At 35.0% G+C, this 27,193-nt stretch overlaps 1 protein-coding gene across 1 annotated transcript; it reads right to left on the bottom strand.

Annotated features, from left to right (window-relative positions):
- Positions 1-8,665: 8,665 nt before the first annotated feature.
- Positions 8,666-27,030, bottom strand: LOC104408232 (potassium channel subfamily T member 2-like; the record flags this gene model as incomplete). The annotated part of the gene is made up of 8 exons (XM_010017771.1): positions 8,666-8,760; positions 9,314-9,397; positions 9,900-9,974; positions 14,209-14,268; positions 16,342-16,390; positions 17,258-17,314; positions 20,239-20,338; positions 26,951-27,030. Coding segments are annotated over 8 exons (600 nt in total), but the record flags the coding sequence as incomplete, so codon positions are not given.
- Positions 27,031-27,193: the final 163 nt, after the last annotated feature.

The raw sequence follows: 27,193 nt of genomic DNA, 5'->3' as shown, positions 1-27,193 counted from the left end.
ATATATATACACACACATATACATATATATATAATTTCTCCTTCAAAGGAAACTTTACCTGCTTTTATTGAAGTCCTCCCAAAACCAAAGCAAAACCTAAGATTTCTTTTACCAGTATGATCATGCAGTATTTCACAACCTGAAGACTGGTTGTATTCCAGATCTGTTCTGAAGGTAACATGTATAGTTTGCATAAGTAACGTTTACATTTTCACACAATATACCTACTTATAAGCCTGTGATTCAGCAGCAGGTGTATGTGTGTTTAGAAACCAATGGAAAGCTTACTAGAGAGCCCACATCCTAGTAATTTGCATGCCTTTGCATGCCTGTTGAGTTTACCTCCATAGCTCCCTATGTCTCAATCCCCAAAAGCTTTTTCTCTTTTTTCCTGTGGATATTTTTTAAGTGCTGATACTTTCGAAGACATACATATCTCAAATGCATATTGCACATAATAAAATATGGCAAGTTTTGGGGCTTTTTTTTAAGTAACAGAATATGGCATTCTATTTCTCTTTGACATTCCTTATTTCCTTGCTCTTTGGATAATCATTTCTAGATTTTCACAAAATCCCCCTTTAGTATATCATGGGGTTCAAAAGACAATTACAGAATTATATGTTGTAGCCCCAGTTCTATCCCTATGTACAGAAACGTGACACAGAAAATTCAAGCAGACTTTGCTAATTTAATTTTTAATTTACTAAGAATTTACATATCCTTTATATCCATTCTATCTTGTTGCTGCAAAAGAAAAAGGACGGGATTGCATTTAGATTCACTTTGAGGAATTTTATGTTTTACATGTGTTGGCAAGCCATAATTAGTTAATAGTAGCAATAGCTTGATTTTATTTATCTCCTACAAAATTCAAACTATGATTGCTAAAGCAAGGATGCTATGGAGATGCAGTCTTCTAGAATTGTGTTTGTAACAATCCAAATGTTGTAAGACTCAAAATAATTTACATTTTTTCCTCCTTTCATAATGGTAATTTGTCTTTGCTGCCAGAACAACCTTTGCTTGTCATGGTATTTAATAATATTTTTCCTGTATTACAAGATGTTATGATAATAAAAGCTGAAAAATTGTTCTCCCAATGGCATTTTTATAGTGCATAATATTTTGCAAAATATTGTGTATCCTGAATGTTCTCAATATATCTTTAATGAAAAGTTGTCAAGGTTATTGTGAATATTAGCAGCATTTGCTATCTGAGAGATACTTACTGGCGAAAATACTGGGAAAGAACCCGAGAGACATTCTGTCTCCTTCTTGAGGAAGAGTTTGGTTTTAAATCTATTTATACACTTCAGTTAAATATGCGTATTCTGATTACTGAATTTTCAGTACCTTCCATTGCAGAAAAAAATGATCTATAATGTAGAGTTACATACCATATGAAATATTAAAATATTGTGTGGTACAACAACGGAGAATAAAAAACGTGGATAAGTTTGTCTTTCTAATTTATTCAAATTAATTTATTCTTTCTAATTTATTCTAATTTATTCAAATTATTAACTTTGCCAATCTTTATCTAAATTCAGTTTGGAACTACTGATTTTCAGGTTAATAAATGATCTGCAACCTGTGCTAGAAAATCAGGAAAGTTCTGATTGTAACTTGAAAAGATCACTAGTACCTGAAGCTCTGACTCATCTTCCAGGGTGCAATAAAACAACAGAAATCTCTCAATCATATTGTTTACTTCCTTAATTTATTATTTCTATGCATATTAAAAAACCAGCAGCATTTGCTTAGAAATAATCTGTTGCTGACATTCCATTTTAATGGGGCTTTGTGAAGGGCAGCTTTCTGAGCTACCATTTAGTCTTTGATTATTTTTAATTTTTAGAAGATGACAAGATGACTACAAATATATATCTCACACTTAGAAGATAATTTAGATTGAACTCTCTAACCTTTATGACCTTGTTCCGTGGACCACAGTAAACAGGCTATTCAAATTATTATTTATTTCACTGATGTCTGTGTCTAGTTTTAAATGTTCTATTACATCAGCTGCACAAAGACTTCCCTGCATGTACGATGGGAAAGATGCTGACCTAATTATTTTAGAAATAACTATGTAGAAACATCTAAAAAGATTAACAAAGGAAATATTATGTCACTACCAAATTAATAACTAAAATAGCATGAAAATCACTGTATAATTATCTAGGTTTCCATAGAAACCATGTTTGATGGGTCACCAAAAAGACTTCTGATTGGGCTTTAATACTTCTGCTCTCCCTGTAATAGACATGATTTCTGTTCTGCCTTTCACAAACAACTAACCAATTTTTCAGTAGTGTAAGTCCTCATCCTATACTCTTTAAGCAGCACTCAGCCAAAGCTTTTTAAGATCTGAACTCTTAAGCTTAAAAAATGTAAAAATATTTTTAAAAACATATTATGACAAATACCATGCTATCAATCCCATAAATCCGTATTCCACTAGAAACAATGAGAGTTTTATCTGAATTTGTTTCATTTAAACAATCTACATTGACAACTATTTGTGGCAAGACTTTTCACATCTTCTTCTACAGCAGATTTTAGCAAAGCCACCTTTAAAAATTTCTATACATAAGGAAAGAGAAACTCTATGCAATATATTTTTCTCCTGCCAAAGTTGACGAAAACATTGTCCTTGTGTTCATGCACACGTTTTTTCCCAGAAAGCAATCATTCAGAAAAACTCTAATTGAATTTATAGATTATTTGTTTGCAAATAATAAAAGGATATTTAAATGTTTTGTTACTGACCTTCCAGAGGCTTCACAACCTTTTCATTGTTCCATCACTTAAGGAAGCATTAGTGGCTGAAGTAGACCTCAATTCTAATTGTATACACCCACAGGAAAACTACCCATACACACTGCCATGATTCCAGAAATTGAGAAGCAGGACAAAGGTAGGAAGGAAACTGGTACAATGGATATGGAAGGTGCTTATATGTGCTAACTGGCCTACTTCTAGATCTGTTTGTTTATGTTTGGACAGCACTGCAAAGGAATATTTCAAAATGGAAAATAGAGATCCTTTGTTTGAAACAAGCAAGTTCCTAACAGATCTGCTTTCTTTTCAGAGAAAGAAAAGCTCAACTGCTATTATTTTAAGACTTTGTGGGATTCTTGTCATAACTGAATAATTTACTTTGTATTATTTACAGTTACTCAGAACTTTCAATTAATGTTCTGTAATATTCTGGGATTTAAATTCTGTAACTCCTGTTTAGTCTGTAAGATCCTGAGATTCAAGTGCTTTATCACTTTAGAATCATTGAATCTGATCAAGCTGAATGACAGAATCAAAGTTTAATTTTGTGCTATTTTTGAATGCAGAAAATATCTCTGAATAAACTAAGATTGGGCCTGAGCACTGAGTACAACAAAGCACAACATCATAGAACTGTAGACCCCAAAAAATCACATTTTATTCTACATTACATAATCTGCCAATGCTCTTCAAATTCATCCTAATTAATGCTAGGCATCTTTCTTGGAGAACTGCCAGTGCAAGCTCCTGATATTATCAACACAGAAGGGCAAAGAAGCACAGAACTCCATGTGGCAATATAGTTCCCTTTGAATCTGAATTGTGCTCTGAGATGTCTGTCTCTGCTTACTGATAATGAAGGGAAATGAAGCATTGAGATGCCTTATTTACACTTAACATTACATGGGATTAACCCATTTTTGTTCAGTCGGTATTCTTCTATAATATAGTGTTCCAAATCTGAAGGTCTTGATGTGTCTTGTTTGGACTAGATTGTCTGGATTTGTTTTCATCCTTACATGCAACTTATTCATACTGTTTCCCCCAGACAAGAATATCAACTGAGTAATTGACATTGAGCATACAGTACTGGCATACTTTGTTTCTTCTGTAAATTAGTGCATGGAAACATCCCAATTTTCTGATGTTGAAAGCCCAGAAGGGTAAAAAGAATGATCAGATTGACCTCAGTGAGCTTTCAATGAAGACATAACCAAAATCTGTGCAGAATTCTTAGTCTTCAGTATGAAAAAAAATACATGTCCATCTTAGTTTGTAGCCACTTTTTTCCACAAGCTAGTCATTCAACACTGGTGATATATGACTAATACTGATTTTAAAAGCAAAATAACTCTTAATAGATGATTCACTGTGTCACAGAAAAATGCCTGAAATAGTCATTCACTGTTATTCGTCTCCTTGTACAGTTTACAGAAATAATTAGTATTCCATTTGACAAACAAGTGAAAACATCCATTAGCTAAATGACACAACATATACTTTGACTGAGTCTTAAATTTCACTAGAACTCTATCAATTGTAACTGCTGAACAGTCACAGGAATACACAGCTTTTAGTATGTTGTATGATTGCTCTGGTTAGGAGGCCACTGAGGTATTTAAAGAAAAAAATTATTGGATAGTTTAATCTGTCTTTGAAATCAAAAGAAAAGAGAAAAAATGCTTGTATGTAATCTGTAAACTACAGATACATAGAGTTGGTCATATGAATTTGTTGATCTGCAAACAAGTACTAACCCCAGACCCATAAACAATTATCATCAAAAATGGAAGAGTGGAATAGAGGAAAAACATTGGTTTGTGATTGCTGTTTCTTCTGTAACAATGTTAAAAAATTGTCAACTGTATACAAAAATACAAAAGGAGACTTTTTCCCATTATATTCTGAGTGCAAAGGACAGCTTCAATAATGATATCTAAAAATTGTGAGATTAGCCAACTAGCTGTAAACATTAGATTTATTTAATTTATTTTTTTTTTACTTTTCATCTGAAAGCTGAGTTACGAGATATAAGTTGGAATGCATCTACATACGTAACCACCACTTACAAGATTCTCTTGTGGAGATAGAACTGATGGGTTTGCTGATGATGCGTGAGCCAGAATTGATTTGCTGTGGGTTTTCTGCTAGCTATGGTAGAAGTTATTTTGAAAATACTTACTCGTAGACAGAAGCAAAGTTGATGAAGAGCTCCTTTTATGCATTTATCATTTTTAAAAAATGTTTTCTATTAATATGTCATTTTCTTGTAGCTATTGTGCACAGATCCCTCAAACTGATCTTTAAAGTAAATTTCTGTTCAGAGATGACAGTCAAATGGTAACAAATGCAATGCTGTTTTCTACACACTGGAAGAACAAGTAAGAATGTGCTGGGTACAGACATAATCAAAATTTCTCCCTCCATTGTAAATCATCAGAAGACCAGGAGATCCAACCAGGTTCTTCCCCAGCATCTTGACTGTGCTGAGGCAATTCTGACTTGGACTGAACACTTCCTCCACTTTTGCGAGAGCATAATTTCAGTTCCGACTAGACAGATAGATGGCAGTCTGCTCACTGAACTTGCACCCATACAAAAATTCGATATAAGTATCTCCTGATATAAATATCCTTTTACTCTGTAAAAACACAGGCTTTCAGAAAAGATCCTATAATATACATTCTGCAGCAAAATTATACTTTCAGAATTACCAGTGGAGGCATGTCAGCTCCTGTATCCGTGTACATATCTGGCTATTTTGTACTCTACAGAGCTATAGTTTCTGTTACTGCACAAGGAATAAAGCATCTCTTTTACACCTCAGCAAAAATCTACTTTTAAATATGTTAAAAATGTACCCAAATTTCTGAAAAATTCATTGAAGAACAAGGGGTAATGGCTTTAAACTGAAAAAGATTATATATTTAGATTATATATTAGGAAGAAGTTCTTTACTGTGATGGAGATGAGACACTGGAACAGGTTGCCCAGAGAAGCTGTGGATCCCTGGAAGTGGGACCTTCAAGGTCAGGCTGGATGGGGCTTGGAGCAACCTGGTCTAGTGGAAGGTGTCCCTGCACATCTCAGGGAGGTTGGAACTAGATATTCTTCAAGGTCCCTTCCAACCCAAACCATTCTATGATTCTATGAACTAATCCCTGGAAAGTAGTTACATTTCAGCATTTATTTGGTTTTCTCACAGAAATGACCATCAAAAGACTTGCAAAAGGTTTCAGTCTCACTTGAAGCAGTAAGAAAGCACTTTTTCTGCACTTTCTCAGTGCATCAGTCTAACTGAAGTGTTGAAAAATGGAAGTAGAAAGAGGAGTTGTTCTGGGCTTCACACTTCTTGAACTTCTTATAAAATGGTGTGATCCCCATACGAAGCTACGTGCCACCTCTTTCTATGTGTCTGATAAAAAAGCATGGTTTTGAACAGAACCCTATGTTGCAAAGTTCTATTGACTTCAGAAGTGCTGAGAAGCCAGTGTTCCTGTTGAAGCAGATGGTAAAATCAAGCCTGTCAACCAATAACTAAGAAGAGCTGTGTTGTTATAATTTTATCCATACAGTGCCTGAAAGTCATTGGTCAGCAGGGGGCATGGTGAGGACGGTGGCGCCAAAATTGCACCATGAGCATGTCCCCATGGTACTGAACAAACTCTAAGGGGAAAGTGCTCTGAAACTGTAGGGAGTTTATTCAAGCTACTAATCTAGGGTTATTAATTTTGTATTACGGAATCTATGGTACTTCATGGACCAAGGCAGTATCTCTAAATGTAACCAAAATATGATTATGAAAACAAAACAGTGCTAGCTCAGAATTTTTTTGTCTTGTGCCCCACTACATATATGGATAAGTCTAGTGCTGGCTCCCATATATGTCTTGGGGGAATAGACGTGGTTACTACTTGCTGTTGCAGAAAATGTGAAAGATCAGCCTGATGAAAGCCACCCTTAAGTGGACAGACCAGAAATGGACCTTGCTCCTCTCAGCATGAAGAAACTCATGTAAGCTCTAAATGATGTTTCTTGAAATGAAACGCTGTTTCAAATTCACCATAGATGTAACATAATCAAAGATATTAAGCTAATTGATTTTGACTATTTATAGAGAATTTTTTAGATATTTTTAAATTATGCTCTGTAATACAAAACCATACATAGATGAGTAAAAATGTGTAAAAATGCTATTATGCATGTTCATATAAGCAATAGCAATAATTGCCTACACAGAACTCCAGTCTTAGACAAGCCACAGATGTTTGAACAACTATTCTTAGTCACTCCAAAAGTACTTCATTTCCTTAGTTACTGCATTACTGGGTGTCTTCATCCTATTTAGCTTATTTTGCGGTCTAACAGGGTCAGTACTAGGTCAGTATATAATGATCTATAATGAGCTGCTATCCACGGCTGTTGAGACCAGACATAATTCCTGTAGGTGAGCTTGCCATTTTCTGCATGTTTTACTGCCAGTTATCAAAATGCCTGGTGGTGAGCATGATGTTCTGTTTAGCTGCAGTTTCCATACCTTAGTCAACCAGGGATCATCACAGTGAGTTCTTTCGAAAGACTCTTGTTAACTAGCTTACTGCAATGAGAACTGGATACATATTTTGTTCAGCAGTTCAGTAACATATTGAGGTAGGTTGGTAAAAAAGGTGAAGGCATATTTACTCAAGAGTGCTTTGTATTATAAAAAATTTTAAAGTAAAAATTATAACCAGTTAAACATGTTCAAGAGCTAGAGTGACAGAATTTTATACATTCTGGTTTAAGTATTTTAGTCCTTTCTCATGTAAAATTTCCTCTTAAAGGGACATAATATTCAATAGGAAGTTTAATCTTATGAAAAATAGTTACTGTTTATAACTGGGAGGATTTGTCATTATGCAGCTGTGTCGCCATAAGACAAAGGGTAAAATTGGTACCATTTGTTTAGCCACTGGCTAGAAAAAACTGAAATAAAGGACAGAGAGGGACAAGACTGGAAATGGCTGTGTATTATATTACACTGTTATTACCATAAGGGTTAGGCATCTCATATCAGTGGTTATCAGAAAAACAAGCTAAAGGAATAAAGTAAGAGAAAATCAAATCACTGTCTCCAAAATGACAGACCAAACTTCATCAGTGTGCTGACCCAAATTCATCCTGTCTGGCAAAAGAAATACGGGTGGCAACCTTTCCACCCAGAATCATCTCTACTCACTGCCCCCTTGTGCACTGTCTTGTAACACAAACATTCTTCATTAATCAAGTACATTTATATTTAATGCCCCCAACAGATTTTTCTCCATACTCCCCAGACTCCTATAAATTTACGTTTTCAAGGTCTTGCAGCAAAAACTTCTTCAGAATAACACATTTTGGTTTTTGAACCTACCATCCACTCATTTCTAAAATCTAGATTATTAGCAGCTGTCACCTGTACTCCTTATGGGAACCTGACTTGGTCATCAGTGATAAGGCTGAGATCTGGCCTATTTTATTTTGTCTGTCATACCAGAGGAAGGTGACCTTAGTATGGGTACTTCTGTTGGTACTCTTCAAATTTGAATGACTTTTCTGCTGAGATTGTGCTTTTGGTACATATGTGAATTTTCCTCCACTCCTTTCTCCTGTGTTTTTGCATCATCATCTCTATTTCCTTCCTTAGAGTGAGAATGATTCCCTTTCCCATTCATGCACATTGTTTCCAAACCCAGTGTATCAAGACCCCAGTAGTACCAGGTGCTAGTTAACACTTTCACTGCAAGTATATTACTGTCTTATTTCAGTGCATGCTTTCCACAATGCCTGTTTTATCACCATGTAGTAAAGAAGAAAAGCCAATATATATAATAAAAACAAAGGGGGTTTGGCCACTTACCAAGTGAAGATAAGACACAATAAGGTAGATATTAAAATGAGGACTTGGTTAAACATTGCAGACTGTGTGCGCTGGATGGCTCTGTGAAGATCATTCTATATTAATGGAAAACAGGTGTTAATTTGGGTTTTTAATTAGTAAGGCATGAGCTGATTCTATAGAAGAATTATCTAGTGCCCTGATAAAATGCAGTCATTCAAATGCACTTGGAATTTGCTGATCATACAGAAGGGTGCAAAAGAGCCAGCTGTGATTCTGTGATCATTTAACTAGTTCTTTGTTCATCCTGGCACAATTCTGATACTATTCTAAGCTGCCTTAAGGTCTGTCTGCTCATGTCTAGCTCACAAATTACAGGCTGCAAGGACCAATTAAGGCATTGAGTTCCCTGCAATTGTGTATGAATGGAAGATAGCAAAAGATCCAGCCATTCCAACTTTCCCTTATTGGCACAGTAACAATTTTTGCTAATTGAGATTTCACTTGACGTCTTAATTTTTTCTAATTTTGATGCCAAAAGCATTTTAGCAATGCTTGCCCATTTGTATAATCTAAATACAGATCTGGTTGGCTTCCTATTGAAGTTGGACAATGGAGTCTACTGACAACGACCTACTAAAGACAATGTACTTCCTTTGTCATACTTACAATCATATTCTCTAAAGCATGCTTTGCCAGCCAACAATTTAAAAATACAGGAATAAACAGGTTTCTTAGGACTGGCCAGAAAATCTGAAAGAAAAATTAACAAATTCATTAAAAGCTTTTCTAATCAAGAATAGAGCTTTTCTATTTAAGCAACAATGAAACACCTGGGAAAAATACTTAATGTGTTTTTTGGAAAATACTATTAATGTGTGTTCTAGTGTGAGATATGGTTTTAAATACTATCTTTTATTCCTTTGTGATTAACTGTATTTAAGGTAAACTGATAAAATAAGGACAGACAGTTTTCAGAGATTCTTAGATTTTTATGTCTAGCTGGTTTATCTTATTGATTATGCTATAGCTTAAGTTGGAGCATTTTGATTTTGTTTGTCCCCTACTGGGGAGGATGAGGCAAGCATTATTACTTCATTCAAGAAGCAACCTATCTTCTTGTTGACAACTTTCTGTTCCCACAGGCAGAAATTTGTCATTCATATAAGATTCAAATTTACTTCAATAAAAATTAAGGGTGCTTGTGCAGCTACAACAGTGCAGTAAGAAAATGTATTAATTCAAATGTGTTTACCGTGATGATGAAAGGGACAGCATTAATTATTTCCAGGAGAAAAGGTATTCTCAGAATTTGTTCCCAGATATTTCCCTTCAAAGAAAAGAAAGAAAAAAACACCATGTCACAGCAGGCTTACATACAGTTCTGATGAGAAATATATGCAATATTCCAGTGCCACATATGGAGCCTTTCCCACTAGCAGAATTTCAGGAAGATCATTCATCTCAGATTTAAACACATATGTGAAATGTGAATATAGAATATAGAACCACTCTAGCCTATTTTTTCTTACTGCTTATCGTAATGTACCTCACAGGTAAAAATATATACTTTTAAATCTATATATATTCACTTGAGCAGTTCTCTGTTTCCATATGACCATATATTTCCTTGCTGTGACCTAGTTAGTAAGACAGCTCTAATGACGAATTCTAATTGCATTAACCAGTCAACTCATTCTCTCAGCTAATGAAGAGCATCATTAAATTAAGTTTTCATTTTTTTTCAGTGAATAACATGTTCCTGTTTTCTTCTATTGCATTTTTAGGTACCTTGGAATCATACACAGACATTTTGTTTCTACTTTTTCATTCTTGAAAGGTTAGCTTACTTTAATTTTTACATGCATACTGACACACAGATAAGGGGATAAGGTTCCTGTCCTAAGGAATTTATCTTTTTAATAATTTTCACTTTTCAGTGACTTTTCAGAGAAGTAGCAGACTACCCTGCTGGATAGTCTTTTATCTACGACTATTTCTACTTTTTCTTATAAGCCTTTAAATCTTTAAAACTCTCTGCTGGAATGCTTTAGCTTTTGATCTTGCTAAAGTTTTCCTTACCTTAATGCTTATTGTCTTGCAGTGTCTAAAAAGTAGAGACAAAGCCCTAGTACAGTGTAGGAGTTGCAGAGACATATATCCAAAGAACACGCCCTGCTCAGAAGATCTTCCCATCAAACCTATTGTTTTGGTTACCTCTGTGCACAGGTGACTAACCTGTAGTCCATACTCATATTTGTTACGAATGATGACTCACTGTCTGTACAACCTTCTGATAGAACTTTGTAGCAAAATATAAAGCAAAAGAGGAATGCAAATATCTTGTATTTTTCAAAGGAAAACAAACAGCTTGTTTTCTCTTGTTTCATTAGCCTCTGCATGTTTGTCACAGAGGTCTGGATATTTCTTTTTATTAATTCTAATCTGCTATTAAGGTACTAATTTATTAAGTACTAAAAAGAGGAATGCAGTTAAGTTTGGGAAAGATAGCATTATTCTATAGTGAGTCCTTCGCTCCTCTGCATTTGTCTTCTTTTATCTTTACTTTATATTTTCTCTTTCCCAACTGTTTTGGAGAGAGAAGTAAGGGAGATAATTCAGTTAGGACTACCAGAACAAAGTTCTGTATTTCTGCCACAAACACCTCAGTACCAGGGCTTTTTGAAACTTGATCTTGCTTACATGAAATTAAGACGTCTTTCTGCATATTTCAATGAAAGTGGTACTGATCTTTTAATCTGCTTGCTGCTAGTTACAGCATGGGGATAATACTATTTCTTTTCCACACCTGAGCAGTGATTGTGAATAATTAAATGTCAGGATGAAAATCCATACATTTTTAAAATCAGGTATTTAAAATTCGATGACTTACAGCTTTTCTAACTCTCTATATCAAAACTCCATCATAGGTAACGCAATAACAATGTAGTGCATATATGGGAATAATACAAGAATGCACAGTACAGCATTATATTTTCCCTTGAAATGACATATTAATCTTTCCTGGTAAAATAAGTATCCGATATAACCACTTATACAAGCTCCATAGCATATAAAAGTCTTTTCCTATTTTTACTTTTTCACATCTGGAAGATGTAACTATGGGGCAAGGATAACTGTCTTCCACATAATTTTAATTGGGGAGAGTTAGACTGATTTGAATAATCTTATATATTTTATGTGATAAGCAGCCCTGTAAACAGAAGTGAAATTACAAAACTGTAACCTGAGGTTTTATTTGTAGGAATAGTAAAATCAAAAGAAAATATGATTTACCCAACTGCCCCATTCTGTGTTTTCACTAATTTCTTCATTGTTAACTGTTAAGAGCTTTCTTTTCTGCAATATAGAAATGTCACAGAATTTACTTGTGCAGGCTAAATACATGTGCGAATATGCGCCAGGTACATAGTGATCTGTCCAGATGTAAGATTCTGGCTTCTACATAAAAATGCATTGTGTCTTCTGCAGAACTGCCTTTTACAGTGAGAATGTATGGTACTGATAAAAGCAGCTAAGACTGCCTGTGCGCCAGAGATATAGTAGGATTGCCAGATGTCTGTGACGAATTTTGGCAATGGAAATTTCTAATGTAGACATCTTCCAGAATTTTGGCCAAGAGCAAACCCTCACGTATATGGGTTAAGCTGTGAGAATGCAGATTGTAAATTCTTTATTCTTGGACTCAAGTGATCAGCAGTGTAATACAGTGCTACAGTTTTCGCATTCCTCCCCATATAAAAGCAACCAAAAAATGCAAATTCAATGTATCCTAGTAGGATGACACACTATTATGTTCTTACTATTCTGCATGTTGAATCATTCCTCATGTGTCCTCAACCAGGTATCAGAAAGGTAAATTCCTTGGAGTATTCTCTGAAATGACTGCTTTATTTATTTTACAGGTTTCTGAAATCTTAGCAATGTGCACACAAATGCAAACACAATCATCTTTTTCTTATTTTCTTTCTGGCTTGTCCTGACTTGTGCCTACGCTGTAAAAGCTTTAGAAATGTTGGCATGAAATAAGTAATCTGTCATAGATTTACATGAACCAACGCTCTTTCAGTCATCCTGGCTTTGCAGAAAGGCCTTACAGTGGGCGAAATATCAGCTGCCTTGTCTTCCAGAGACTTGTGTAAAACTGGGGTAAATGGCTCTATGATGACATTTCCAGATTGTAACTAAGAGGACAGGACCAGAGGGAAGAAGGTGTTTGCATCAGGTGGATTGCCGAAGTGCATTTCAGTACTATTATTCTTCCTTACATTACTCTAATTCCATTATGAGGAGTGGAAATACAGCAATCATAAAATTGCCTCAATGACAGGTATATGCAGCAAATCAGCATAGTAGAGCTTTACACCCATTGCACACTAATAAGTGACTTCTGGGGGCTGACTTGTCAGTATTTCTCTCATCTTCTGTACTCACTGAAATTGATGCAGACCACAAGCAGAATGGTTAGGGATAAAATGCTACTCAATAAACTCAGGAAGAGTGTAAACTGATTGCTCGTTACTGTTTTGGTATTAGATGTGTTAATTTTTGATTGCTTCTGCCTATAATTGGTTTGCATTTGTAACCCCCAACACCTAAACAGTATATGCTAAAAGGATTAAGAAGAATAATTTTTAGGCAGCAGACAGTCTTAAGCCTTTTAGCAATATTGGGCGCTAGGGAAAACATTTATGCCATAATCGCTTGATAAGCACACTAAAGTACAACTCTCTCACTTCAGTGGTGGCTCTGAGAGCTACTGAATATATGCGTTAAGATATTTTTAGCTTTAGAAACCAAGTCTTTTCATATTTACTTTGGTAAGTGATTTTAGTATTGTTCTCCTGAAGACACTAAAAATGCAGAGCACCTAAAACTCACTACGATAGCACAGAACAAAATGTAATGAAGAAAATTAAAATATTAGGAAAATATAACTTTTTAAGGAGAATGCAAATACAAAAACGTATTGTATTCACATCAGATGATTTCAAGGCATTTTACAAGGGTGTTCCAATAGCATCAGAGAGATGAATAATTTAAGTATGTAGGTTCCCATTTTTCAGTTGTTGTTGGGTTTTTTTTAAAGAAAGTACTGTCTTAGCCTACGTTTTTGGTGTGTGGTTTTAGAGGCCTACAACTTGAGTTATAGATACTGAGTAGCTACAGTTTGACATCAGTGAGAATCATGTCCGTTGCATTATGGATAGAGATAAATCTGTGCACTTTAAAATCAGCATCCAAAAATGAAGGTCACTTTTGAGAATGTGTTTTCAAATTACAACGTGCTAGAGGACAATGGAAAAAGTGAAAATTTCATTTCTGACTTCCACTCTCTAGATATTAGCATTTGCTCATAAATTTGGGAAATATGCACAGGGCTGCCCGTGACAATATGCTGTCCTCTACATGTGTGTTTTTTTCAACTTCCTGCTTGTACCTCCATGTGGGCACAAATGCAGGCACATGGATTTTATATTGAAACATTTAACTCAGTTACATGTTGTGATGAATTATGCCTAAAAGTAACTGAAAGTACTTACCTTGTAGCTTAGATAACTCAGCAGCAGAGTTTCAAAGAGACTTATTAAAGCCACAGAAACCTTAAGTGATAAAATATGTGTATTAATACTGGCTTCCAAAGAACAGATGACATTAGGCATGACAATGAGATGTAAAAGGTAATAAAAAACAGCTTTTCCATGCATCCTCTGAAACCATCTCAACTAGCAACATTTAGCATGAAGCTTAAATATTGTTGTTTTTCTGACTAAAGCGCAGACTGACTTCAGCCTCACGGCTCTTTTACAACACTCCAGAGAGCCTACAGGGTGGCCTTTCCATGGTTTTAGAGAGCTCCATACACAGTCTGCCAGATTGAGTCTCAAGTTTCAGTTGTCTATTCCTAAAAGGTACTGAGATCTTTTCACAAGATAGAGAGCGAAGGAGGAAGCTGTAAATAATGGAAGCTAGTCAGCTCTTTACTTTTCTGTAAAGATGTTATAAATGTGTGGAAAAACAACCACTTTTCTTGCTGTGTATAATTTGGAAAGTTGAAAACAGCACAAATGATAGAGAAGAATCATTATTGATTTTAATATTTAAATGCAACTGAGATCACCTTATCAGCCTTAATTTAGATTATAAGTAGTGTATCCACTGTGTAATTTAAAAATATTTAAATAATCAAATACCAAGTAGTAAAAAAAAATTACTTAAAAATTTATACATATAAAATAATCACAAAACTTACTTAAGTCCTTTGCACAGCAAATACTTGTATTTTAATATATATCATGAGAATATTCTATCATGAAGATGTACAAATTCAGCTGGAGCCTGATGCCAAACAAGCTCGGGATTTCTGATTTTAAACTAATGGTCATTACTACTGAAAACTCAGTGGAGTACATTATTTGCACGCAATATCATCATCTAGAATTAAAAAAAAAGATACTATGAATTGGAAAATTATTAATATGCAGTCAAAATCACAGTATCATTAGGGTTGGAAGGAACCTCTGGGGATCATCTCCAAGATTGGACATATTAGAGATAATCCATCCCCCTGCCAAGGTAGAGCCACCTAAGAGCAGGTTACACAGGAACGCATCCAGGCAGGGTTTGAATGTCTCCAGAGAGGGAGACTCCACAATCCCCCTGGGATTTGTGAATACCTATTTGGAATATCTGTTTCTCCAAATACTGTTTTATATAAAATCAGGCTGTATCTCAAATAAAAACAAATCTTTCTTTGCAACTATTGTATATATCCTACTTTGAATGCATGTGTATATATACATGCATACACATATGTATAAACACCTGTGTTTATCAAATAAACTTACTAGAATAAGACTGTAACCATAAGCAAATAAAACTGACAGTATTTTTTAATTAAATTGAATACATTCATCTGAATGTCCAGGTCAAAATTTATTCAAACTGAACATACTTTAAGCAAAGAATTCAAAGATGTTTTCATCAAGATGTTCCTCCCTTGGTAAAGTTGTATATTACACAGGGGTACAAACCACTGTAATGGAATTCCACTAAGCATGGTGACGTAATGGTATAACCATTATGGAAGCTTAAGGAATTCTTAGTAAAACAAAAACACATTTCACAGGGAGAATTCCCACAGCGCTGTCTACGAGTAAAAAAAAGTGCTCCCAAAATGAGCAGGCTTCAGGACAATGAGGACGGAACAAGAAACTTCAAAAGATATCCAAGATCCACAAAGCACTGATGTAGTGCATCTTTTGTAACATATTCCTCTAAACATGTAGGCTTCTAGTTTTCTAGTGTATTTAACACGAAAGCTCATGAAACATGTCCAAAGCTAGTCATAAGCAATTATGAAATTTAAACCCATCACTGGACCAAACAGTGACTATTTGACTCAACAGAGCTTGATAATTCTAAGACAAAAGGCTATCTTAACTCCACAGTATTTTGTTATAAGTATTAATACTTCCTATTCTAAAGCCATATAAATTTACATCAGGTAGCTCAACTTATCTTTACTTCATGCTTTTGTTGTACTTGGTCATCAAGTAGATTTCCATGCTAATACCAAGTTTTCCAAGTATCCTTTAACATAACTAAAATGCAGTAAACCAATATTGTCTACAGCCATTAAATGGAAAGAGTTAAATTGGCCATTTAAATATCACCTGTAATCCCCATAAAGGCAAGCTTCGATTCACCCAAATAATAGGAGACCTGTTCATTACAACGAGAAAATAAATACGAAATTAATCAAAATCTGAATAATGTTTGGAACAAAATAAAGGAAGAAATTTGTACATTTGAATGGAAATTAGAGGAAATTTTTATTTAAAGAAAAAATAAATCTCAGTAATAAAAATATTTAATTAGTAGCTTTCTACTGAGTATTGACATTGCTTGTATTTCTTGTTCAGAGCCAGTCATTGAGTTCCCATGGGAGTAGTCCAAAACCAGTAACACCAAAATCTTTTAGTGGCTTCACTGGTTGCAACTCCATGCCCTATGATTCCAGAAATTATAAATCAGTTTCTGCTTTTGATTCTAGAGATGCAGGGGAATAATTCTTTGTGGTAGGAAAACTAAATTTCACAATTCTTTTGTGTGAACTTTCTGCTATCTTAGCAACAATAAAAATGTTACCTAACTCATAGGGGCTGTGATATCTTGGAAAAATCCCATGTTCCCTTAGCATTTACTAAACTCAATGATAATGGGCACTTAATACAGTACTACTGGAATCTGGCACAGTAGTTTACTGGTAATCATTTACCACTAGTCTTAATTGTTTTTCAAGTAAGACCATCCATTTTTTTCAGCAAGGTATAAACACTGATAGAATTCAGATCTTGCAAGAGCATCTGATCAATCACTGAAACAATGAAAATATTAAAGGCAGTTTTAAATATTCAGAGAAACAGAACTTCTTGAGGATTATGGAAGCATCACTATTATATGCCACTATTATATGCATCACTATTAAAATGCCACTATTCCAGATGGAAATGGATTTGGCTTCGTGTTTTCCTACCCTTCCCACCATTATGTGGATTTTTGGTTTGCTTTTTTAAATTAGGAACTCACCAATCAATCGCTCCAGGTGTGTAGTTTTGATTGGAACATCTCCAGTTTAATTCCTTACTGATAGTTGTCATTCCATCATGCAAAGTCCATTTTCATTAGCAAATGTATTTGGGAACATGATTATAAAAACATATGAGAGGAAAGGGTTATTAATTACATTATTAAGTGTTCTATAAAATGCATGCAATAGTTTGAAACCCTAGGTAATGGATGTAGATGTTTTTTAAAGTAAAATAACTTTTAGGAAGTAGTTCTGTATGTGTTCTGTATCTGTAGATAAAGGACTACGAAGCAATTCAGGTTACATTTTTTTTAAGATTTATTTTCAAAGGTGTTCCAATTTAAAAACAAAATAACAAATCATACTTTCAAAAGCTGAACTAAGTACACAATAAATATGAAGATCCAGAGATACTCCAAATCCTGTCATATGGATAGGCTGGGATAGAAAGAGCAGATATGCCTGCCACACTCTCAACAGGAAAGACTGCACCAATCTACAGCTTATATCCTCTTGTAAGGATGTGAGGAGGGCTGAAGATTCATGTAGCAGTAATTCACATAAGAAACTGGTGACATCTATGTAAAATAACTAGCTTTATGTATGTGTTGTTATCTTGCCTGGAATTGCTGGCACAAATCTTCTCTTCGGATGCTCATGTAAGGATGTGGGAATATATATTTGTGTAAATGATGAAAAATATCCTTGTTTGTCCTGGGATAGCAAGATCAGAAGAAGAGGATCTGCAGACCACACATTAGTAAATGCTGTATTTTTTACTGGCTATGAGAGGGACAGGTGCTAAATAGCATGCATTAATAAGGATGCTTTATGTCTTAAGCTCTTCCCTGTACATCTGCTGTGCCTGAAGGAGTAAATAAAAGATATTAACCTCTGTGGGCATTTCTGAAAACCAGGAAATAAATCTGCAGGGGGAGTCTGTGATGGAAAGCATTCCTCACAGGATTGTCACTTAAAAAACAAGGTGATTATGTTTTCTGTGGCCATGCCCTCAGTACACTGAGTAGTTTCTTTCTTTAGGGTGTGACACAGCATCTAGAAAAGATGTTTTTCCGTAACACTCCATTTTTAAGAATGCTTTATGACACTAGTTTAGGTATCAAGCTCTCAGGATCTCTATGAGTAAAACCACTGACATTAGTGGGATAACATTTGGGCACAGAGATGGGTTTTCTGGCATAGACAGCTTCTAAAACTAGGGTCTCAGCATGCAGAAGTGACTGATCTGAAACTTCGCAGCCAGAAGAATGTTATAGAGAGATAGAACATACTAGTCAACACATCAAAAGAGATCAATACATAGTGAAAATATAAATATGGTCTCTGGCTGGTGAATTGTCAAACATTGTTCCTTAGATTGAAGGAACATGTCAGGAAAGGTCTTGGGAACTAAGTAGTCTGCAAGATGCAGAAAAATCTTTGCATATGAATACAAAAGCATCGAAGCATACCTCTGGCAGAAGCGCTGATGTTCTAATCTGTTCTGCATACTCAGACATAACCTTGCAATATAAAATGCTCATTTGGGCTTACTAGATTCCTCATAACAAAACAGTGTCAGCAGCTTCTTCATGCCAGAAAATGTCATTAACTAAAATTTCAAGTCTTTGAGTTGCTGTGCTACTATGCCTAAATCGCTAAGGATGGATTTTCTCTTCTCCATCAGTGTTAAAGGTTTTATGAAATCTTTACTGCTCATTTACTCCCTACATATTTCCTCTCCTTGAAGAATCATTCTAAGACACATGTGGAGTCAAAAAACAGGTTATTGAAGTTCTTTTCCAGTGAGATTACTTTTTCTTTTCTGACCCTTTTTCAGATGCTCTGATTGTGTACCATAAATTTTAACAAAAAAACTTCTCAAATGCATCTTCTATACTTCCCATTCACACATCCTTCTCTTATGCCCTGCTGAGTAAAGCTGTTATTACTCACTTTGCTTTAATTTGATTCTTATAAAATACAGTATTCCTCCTGTGTACTACTTACAGTGTTACCCTTATTAAGTTTAACCGATTTTCAAATATTGAAATTAGAAGTCATACCTGGTCCTTTGCTTAATATTGCATGAAAAGTGTTAGTTCTATCGTCTCAAGCTTAGTGATTTAATCTGTGCTTTGTTTCTTTCAATACTTAAGGCAAACAGAATCAAATCAAGTGAAAGCACAATAGTGTGGTGCTTATTAGCATTTAAAATTGAGAAGATTCAGTATATCTAGGGTAAAAATACAACTGAAGTACAGGACTGTATATATTATAAATATAATTTCTTCTACAATTGGTGGTTGATTGTATAAGACATGAACAAACAAAAAACCAAAACAAAGGCAGAGTACCCAATGACCTATATAGAATACCTGACCCATATAGAATCCTTACAGTTGTAGGCGTGTGAAATCACACATTGTGACCATAGGTCATCACGAGCGTAGAATGTACTTTTGTCTCCCTCTCTTCTACGTGTTTAGAGAAAGCAGAGGGCTAGAAAATTATTATCAACGTCATCTGCATGAAAGCTCAGTTTCATGCATTTGTATGACTGTTTCCAGGGTTTGGGGTTTTCAGTAAAATTATTTAAGTAAAATCTTAAGACTATTGTTGCATGAACTGGCAACCAGATATTTTCAGTTTTATTTTCAGAAACATGATACATAGAAATGTTACGAAATAGTACCACCAAAATATATGCTTGCACAACTATATCTCATGCACAGCATCTGAGCAAAGACAGGATTATTTTAGCACTAAAGTGAAAAAAGAATATTGTTACTTTAGTTCCTATTTAGTTCTTATTTCCATTTACAAAGTAAGACTAGCTTTATAATTCTTTCAAAACATCTGTAAGACATAAAACCAAATCCCTGTAAAGAGAATATCAAATGTTCATTAAATTAATTTCTAATAAGTTAAACAATGCTTTCAGAGCTGAAATAAAAATTAAAAAATCCACAAACATTACCATGCAAGTCCTTGTGTGGGATCATCCAGAAGCACACGAATTATGTATAAGAAACAGCTTAGTAGCTTGAGAGAAAAATTGAATAATCGTATTCTCAGACCTATTTAAAAAGAAAATACAGAAATAAATTAGGGTCCTTTACAGTTTCATCCACTTTTAAGGTAAATCTAAAAAGAACTAGAATAGCCAAGCTGCAACAAAGCAAAGGTTGACCTAACCACTAACCTGTCCCTGATATGGGTGATTGGTGTATCACACAGAAGAACATAAAGAATAAGCCTGTCAGATATGCATATGACATGCCCTTTCTAGGTTCCAGAAATCTCTGGGGTAAGACTCAGTCAGTTTTAATGTAAAGAACTACTCAGTCATTTGAAAGCTATTCTATGCCATTCATCTTTCCTGATGTCATTCTTTGCATCTTTTATAGTTTTACAAGTTTACTGTCTTAAAAAGGGGAACTAGAATTACATACAGTATTTCAGAGGCAAGATACAGCGATGCAAAGATACACTTTCAGCCATAGGCAGAGGATATACCATGGCAAGTATTTGAATATTCATATCTGGAAGTCTTCATGCAGTAGATTCTCATACAGAATATATTCATACTATCCCAACTTACAAAATACGAAACTGTAGCTATTTAATTACTTAATTTAGTTATTTAATGCGTCCAGGAGTCAGGGCATGTGAAAGTCATGCTGAACACACAACCAAACTGAAACAACAACTTGTTCTACAGACTATGTGGATATTGAAATGTTCTAGCTGAAACAATGTATCATAACTGCTATCGCGAAACACTACACTTCCCAAAAACATAGGTCTATGGGGTAAAGACAGGATTCCTTCAACGGGATCACATGGACTCTTGCTTCTATCACATGGGCAATTTATTTCAGTGCTAATTGGAGCCATCATCTACTACAGTGGTACTGTTGGCCTTTTGTATTTCAGATTTTGCAGTCAGAGGATTAGAGTTTAAATTTTTGGTCTTGTTATTAAATTCAATAGTCTTAAATTTTTGCCAGTGTAGATGTTCGTATCTAATTCTTGATTTTAAGTTTTCATTCACTAATAAAGTTAAAACTGTCAGTTGACTAAGGTCAAGTGGTGGGAGGTCACTTTAAGCAATCATTTTTTTCAATCTGGTGAACTGAGAATCCAGTTTTGCATGGTTCGACCCTTCTGTCCAAAGCAGAATACCACTGACTGACTGAGTTTTACACAGATGTGGCTTCATTAGCACGTAATCATAGTAAAGATAGTACCTTTTACTGTGGTGTTGCAAGTACATTATCAGGGTCTGCTGAACTCAATATGATTATTTCTGTGCTTTAAGAACTACAGCGTCATTATGCATACCCAAAGCTGTGTGCATACATTCTCTTTTAAGGAATGAGCCATAATTATCTTATGGCAATATCACATACTTTTTGACTATACCCAGTCCTAAGTTCAAAACAAATGCCTTTCAGGTAAAACTGATAAATCACCTTTCATATCTACTAGTTCCCCTCCCATTAAAACACAAAATACAGCAAAGACTAAAAAATAGAAAATAGATGCCTAAATATTCTACCATACACTTGCTGAAAGAAATTTTAAGGTTTATTGCACAACACTGCTTACTATCTTTAACTGTGAAGTTGCAGTTATCACATGAGAACTGAATGGACTTTTACAGAATCTTGTAATCTGTAAACTAGGGGTTAAAATCCTGTGGCCCTGACCATGAGAAGTCCCACAGCTGTTATTGGCAATTAGGTTTGTGAACATTAACCTGGTGATTCCTGCTCTCCTGTCAAGAGTAATTAGCCACAGACTATTTATTACCCAACATGAAGGAAGGGGTTGGGGTGGTGAATGGATTTAGGGGTTGTAGAAGGTAAGTGTGTTGTTAAGTTATTTGATTAGGAAGAACCTCAGTACTTTTCTTGGGTAATGCTATGGGGTTTGGGGTTGAGCTGTTGCTGAAGAAAACATGAATTGTTTGTCTGTACTAACCTTTTGTGGAAGTCTGCGGGAGTATGAATGGTTTCCATAACAACAAGAAGAGCAGATAATGTTTGAAAACAAAATGAATGCACACCTCCCAGCCCTCAAAAAAACACCTAACACCAAACAAACAAGAAAAGCCCACCAAGATTTCTCTTTCTTTACCAGTTTTATGTTGTCTAACTTTCATAGGTAAGTACAAAAGTCTATGTTTGTTTTTTCTAGTTTTTAGCTGTGTAAATGTTAAGGTTGGTGTCAAACACTTCTGCATTGACAATGGCCTGGTTTCAAACCATCATTTGCAACTATCTGTTGGCTTAAATGCAAGAAGAAAATAATGCTTTTCTGATTAAAACCTACATCAGTACAAAGGGCCCATGTTCCTGCCTGTTGTCTTAAACTCTTCATTCTGAAATCTTAGTAGTGAAAGATCTAGAACTACTTATGTATTCAGATAAGTTCCATAGACTATTCCTAGCTATGCCTAAAAGTGCATCTCCACAGGAGTGGCTGTTTCCCACGGAATATAAGGCAGGGTTTTCCCAACAAATATGCTTTCATCCAAGGGTTGTATTTAACATAGATGGATAGTGCATATCATGGATTGGGTTATATATAAAGTAAGGTGATATGCTAGGCTTTTTACCACATGTGATTGGGTTGGTTATTACAATACAAATATGTAAGAAAGGCTTCAAGTCTATCCTGTTTCAGAAGGTCACCTCTCCTAGTTCTATATGCCTCAGCCTTTAGAAATAGGATGTGCTGTCAAAGGGAGCATATTTGGTCACCCCTGTAATAATTAACGTAGAACTACCAAATAACTACTTTCTCTGGTTGAAATCTTCTGTAGCCTCATAGTTGGAATGTCACCTGTGAGTTGGAAGAAATGCATTTATTCCACTGCCATAGAGATCAAGGATTACAAATATGGGAAAGAGGGTACAGTCACTAGACAAGGCATTTAAAATAGCTTTTCATTTATTACTTGGTTACAAAGAAAGTGTTTCATGTTTATGTTTGCTGGCTGACTATTTTTGTCCTCTATTTTACATGCTGTCAGTGGATCAACGTGCTCTGCTTGACTTAGTTTCTTCTTTTCCATTCACAGCCAGATTGTTCAAGTAGCAGGGTCATTTGCACAGAGTATGTCTATGTTTTGATACTGGTGCCTGAAACTTGTATTTAGCTACATCAGCCATAGAGTCTTATCCAGTTATGAATTGTTCAGTAAGATTGTCACGTAACCATGGTGTTGCATCTTTTGTCTTCTTTAGAAGAGGAAGAAATTGCTAACAGTTCAAAATCTGTTTGTTTTGTGAAATAAATATAACCATGTCAAACATTAATGTTTCCTTCTCAGCTTGAACAAGTCCTAGATTTTTTTTCAGGCATTTTTAAGTACAGAGTGATACATTCAAATTCACCGGTCACTGACTGTGACTTTCACTTTTATTATAAATTCTTGATGACTCTCTTAGAAACATTTTAGGAAATTAAACCTCTGTTTTAGAGAGATGCTTTAAATCAAAGCAAAAGTGACAGAGATAGCAGCTGAAGTTTTTACGATCACCTTCTGTTATTCCTTTCTCATAAATCTCTAACATTTTTGGTTTTTACCAAAATCATATAAGCAGCAGCTGGCTTTAGGAGTTGAATCAAAATATAGTGTTAATAACTTATATCCTGGTGATGGTTATCATTTATTCCCTCTTCACTGAACTGAAGCTTCATTTATTTTTTCCCTTCGAGTCTTATTCTGGGCTGTGATAAAGCGATGTGTGATCTTGGCAAGTACAGGCAAGTCATACCAGTATTTTTTTTAATTTTTTATTTTCCCCTCTCTCTTTATATATACGAATATTTTTAAGTGTGTGTGGTGGGGTTTTTTGTGGAGAGGTGGTTGGCTGACACCTTTGAAAAATGCTTTTCATGCACTGGTTGAACTTAATTAGATGTGTGCTTGCAGAAGCTTGAGTGAAAGTTAGGTTAACATTAGATATAGATGAAGGCTTGTTTTACCAGTTTATACAAATACTTCCAAAACCAGAATAATGAATGAACCAGTTTATATTTCATGCTACTGGTCTGTATACAATTTAGATCAGAATAGTATTCTCTAGCAAATTCATATAAATTCTAAAGGTGACTGCTCTGGTTGTCAAAACCACGTGATACTGCACTCTGATGTGTTAAATTCACTTGTGAAGTCTTAAGGATTAGCAGAAATTGTTTGGTGAACATGTGTAGTTTTAGTTATACCAGCAGAAAATTTGCTGATATATTGCCAATTATTTCCTCAGTGATAGCCATCATATCTTTAGTATGTGAAGGAAGGTTTTCAGTGCTCTCACTGAACACTAAGATCTAAAGGGTAGTATCTTTATTTATCAATTCCCCAAGGCCACTAGGCAACAGAATCCAGTTTCAATGGACGACTGAATGAGTACACCTGGAATGAGTGTCAGGTTACTATCCTGGCAGAAGATTTTTAGGGATTGTATTCTGGGGAATTCTGGTTGTGAGTATTTGGACGATAACCAAGATCTGTTTGACTGAACTTGCTAATTCTGAATGCATTGGTTTGGGGATTTTTAATTTTTATATTTTTTTTTCTCATTCAGTACAGTAATAATTTTGCTGTATTTCTTGTTTCTTTCTCCTGAAAATTGCCTTATTTAATGTCTAACTGTTGGTTAAGCTTCTTGTAGCATGAGAACCAGTAGCAGTGCTTGTGGGGTTGTAGTGGGAAATGCCATGCCCATGCCATATGCTGCTGTAAGTACAGTAAGCACACTCATTTCCAACTTGCTTTCTGCAGACTGGCTCCATAACTCAACAGTAGAAGAAATATGCCTCTTATTTTAGAGTTTTCCTTTGAGTCCTCTCCTGAGGACCTGTCAGGAAAAGAAGGTGCCCATAATGACAATGTCTCTACTAGCTGTCTACAGGAAGAACTCTTGAATGTGTTTTTATTTGTTAAGCAAAAACACAGCATGCTTCTGTAAAATTTATCTTGGCTCTGCATGGCAGCACTGCGTAGGAAAATTCATCAGAATCTGAATTTTTCGCGCAATTATCAAGCAAGCTAAACAGGAAAATTCTTGTGCTGCTTGTCTATAGCATGAACCTATCTCTAATAGGATCAATTAACAGCTGCTTACCATTCTCTTTCTTATTTCAAATAAACTTCCATATCATTCCAGTCCTTTGGACCCATATATCACACTTACCCAATCAAAACTTAGCAGAGATGCCCCAGGACCGTAACTTATTACAGTTCTCTTAATATACTTAGCCAGAAGAGTACACACTTGGCAAAGGAATGGCCATGAATTCATACTGACTAACTTATGGGTAATTTTTGAGCTGATGATCATAAATTTACGTATTTTTATCTGTACGGGATCAGCAGTTCTGCCATCAAAATATGTATCTGTATATACATATTTTTTTAATCTTGCTAAGATCTAAGTAGGGACAAAAATCTTTCACTTAAGCAAGAAGGTACTATTCAGAACCTTGCCTTCTTAGAGTAAAAAGAGATTAGTAAGTCAAGTCATAACTTCATAGATGTTCTAAGTAGGTAGAGTTTATCAGCTCCCTGTTTTGTGGACTAGATCAGAAACAAAAAGGCTATGTATTACTCACAGCTTCCCAGACTGCCTTTCTAGCCAGAAGTAATACTCCTTTCTAGTTTAGGATGCTTTTTTATTTTGTGTCTTACTCCATTACACACTACATTAGTGATGTCAGAAGTCAATGGCTATAAAGATATAACACACTTAAAAGGCATATACAGTCACAGGGAGAAAAGTAGAAGGGAATTAAAATCATTTGAGAAGCTGTAGTGCAATTAATTAAATTTAAAATGTAAATCTAGTTAAACTCACTTATCTCTAATGAATCTCAGAACAGTTGAGATTGGAAGAAATGTCTGGAGGTCATTTTGTCCAACCCCCCACCCCAAAAAAAGTAGTTTGTTCTTTTCTCCCTTCTGTCCTTTCTCAGACACAGAGCCATGGAGCCATCTTAACTGTATTACAAAGGCCAAAATGTATTCTTTCTATTCCAAAACTTTTATGTATGAAACTACTGTAATTTGAGGTGCAGGACAAATGGAGGCAAATTCAATCCTGCTACTTGGACATGGAGGAAAATTTAAGTCAGTTGCTGCTCTTCCCTAGCTATGAACTCCACTGGTCTAATCAAGATTTGATAATACACCATGCTCCGTCCCCTTGGACCAGCTGCATGGACGTATTTAAAAAGATTAGTATCTTAGTCCCTCCATGTTATTCTCTTATATGATGGCCTATGGTATCATGTTCAGGAGAAGGAGGTATGTCCTTCCCATTAGCTTCCTTTCCACATTGTGGGATTTTTTTTTTTAATAGAGCTCAATTCTAAAATTTCTTTTGGAATACTTAATAAAACTGAACACTTCAAAAAAAACTAGGTACTTCTGCAGCTTTTTTTCCTCCAGTATCTTAGAGGCTATTTGATTTCCTAGACATAAGGTCATGGCTTGTCAATGAGCATTGTAATGTCACATTATGTATTTTTACATATTATGTAAAATTGACTCCTATGTGGGATAAAATTTTAGCTCAGAAGAAAATCAATGATAACTTTGCTGTTGCCTTCAGTGGAACTGGATTCTACTCAAAGTATCACAATTATGCTTAACAGAAATTAATCCAACTGCTTACTTGATCTTTGGTTTTTGATGAAGAAGAGCTTTAGTCTCTCTTTAAATGTATTTTCATTCATATAGAATTCAACTTGCACCCTGAAATATAAAAGGAAGTATTAGAATTGAATATTAAGATACTTTATTTTTTCAAAGTAAGTTTTCTCTAATTATCTGTTCTTTATATATAACTGGAAAAACATAGATTATTCAGCCAAAAGCTCACTGAATTTGAATGACTGATGTTGGAAGATTAAAAAAC

This window comes from Nestor notabilis, unplaced genomic scaffold (genome assembly GCF_000696875.1).
Source record: "Nestor notabilis isolate BGI_N333 unplaced genomic scaffold, ASM69687v1 scaffold15997, whole genome shotgun sequence".
Lineage (NCBI taxonomy): Eukaryota > Metazoa > Chordata > Aves > Psittaciformes > Psittacidae > Nestor > Nestor notabilis.
Note: the sequence above shows the minus strand (reverse complement) of the source record. Positions and strands in the feature narration are given on the sequence as shown.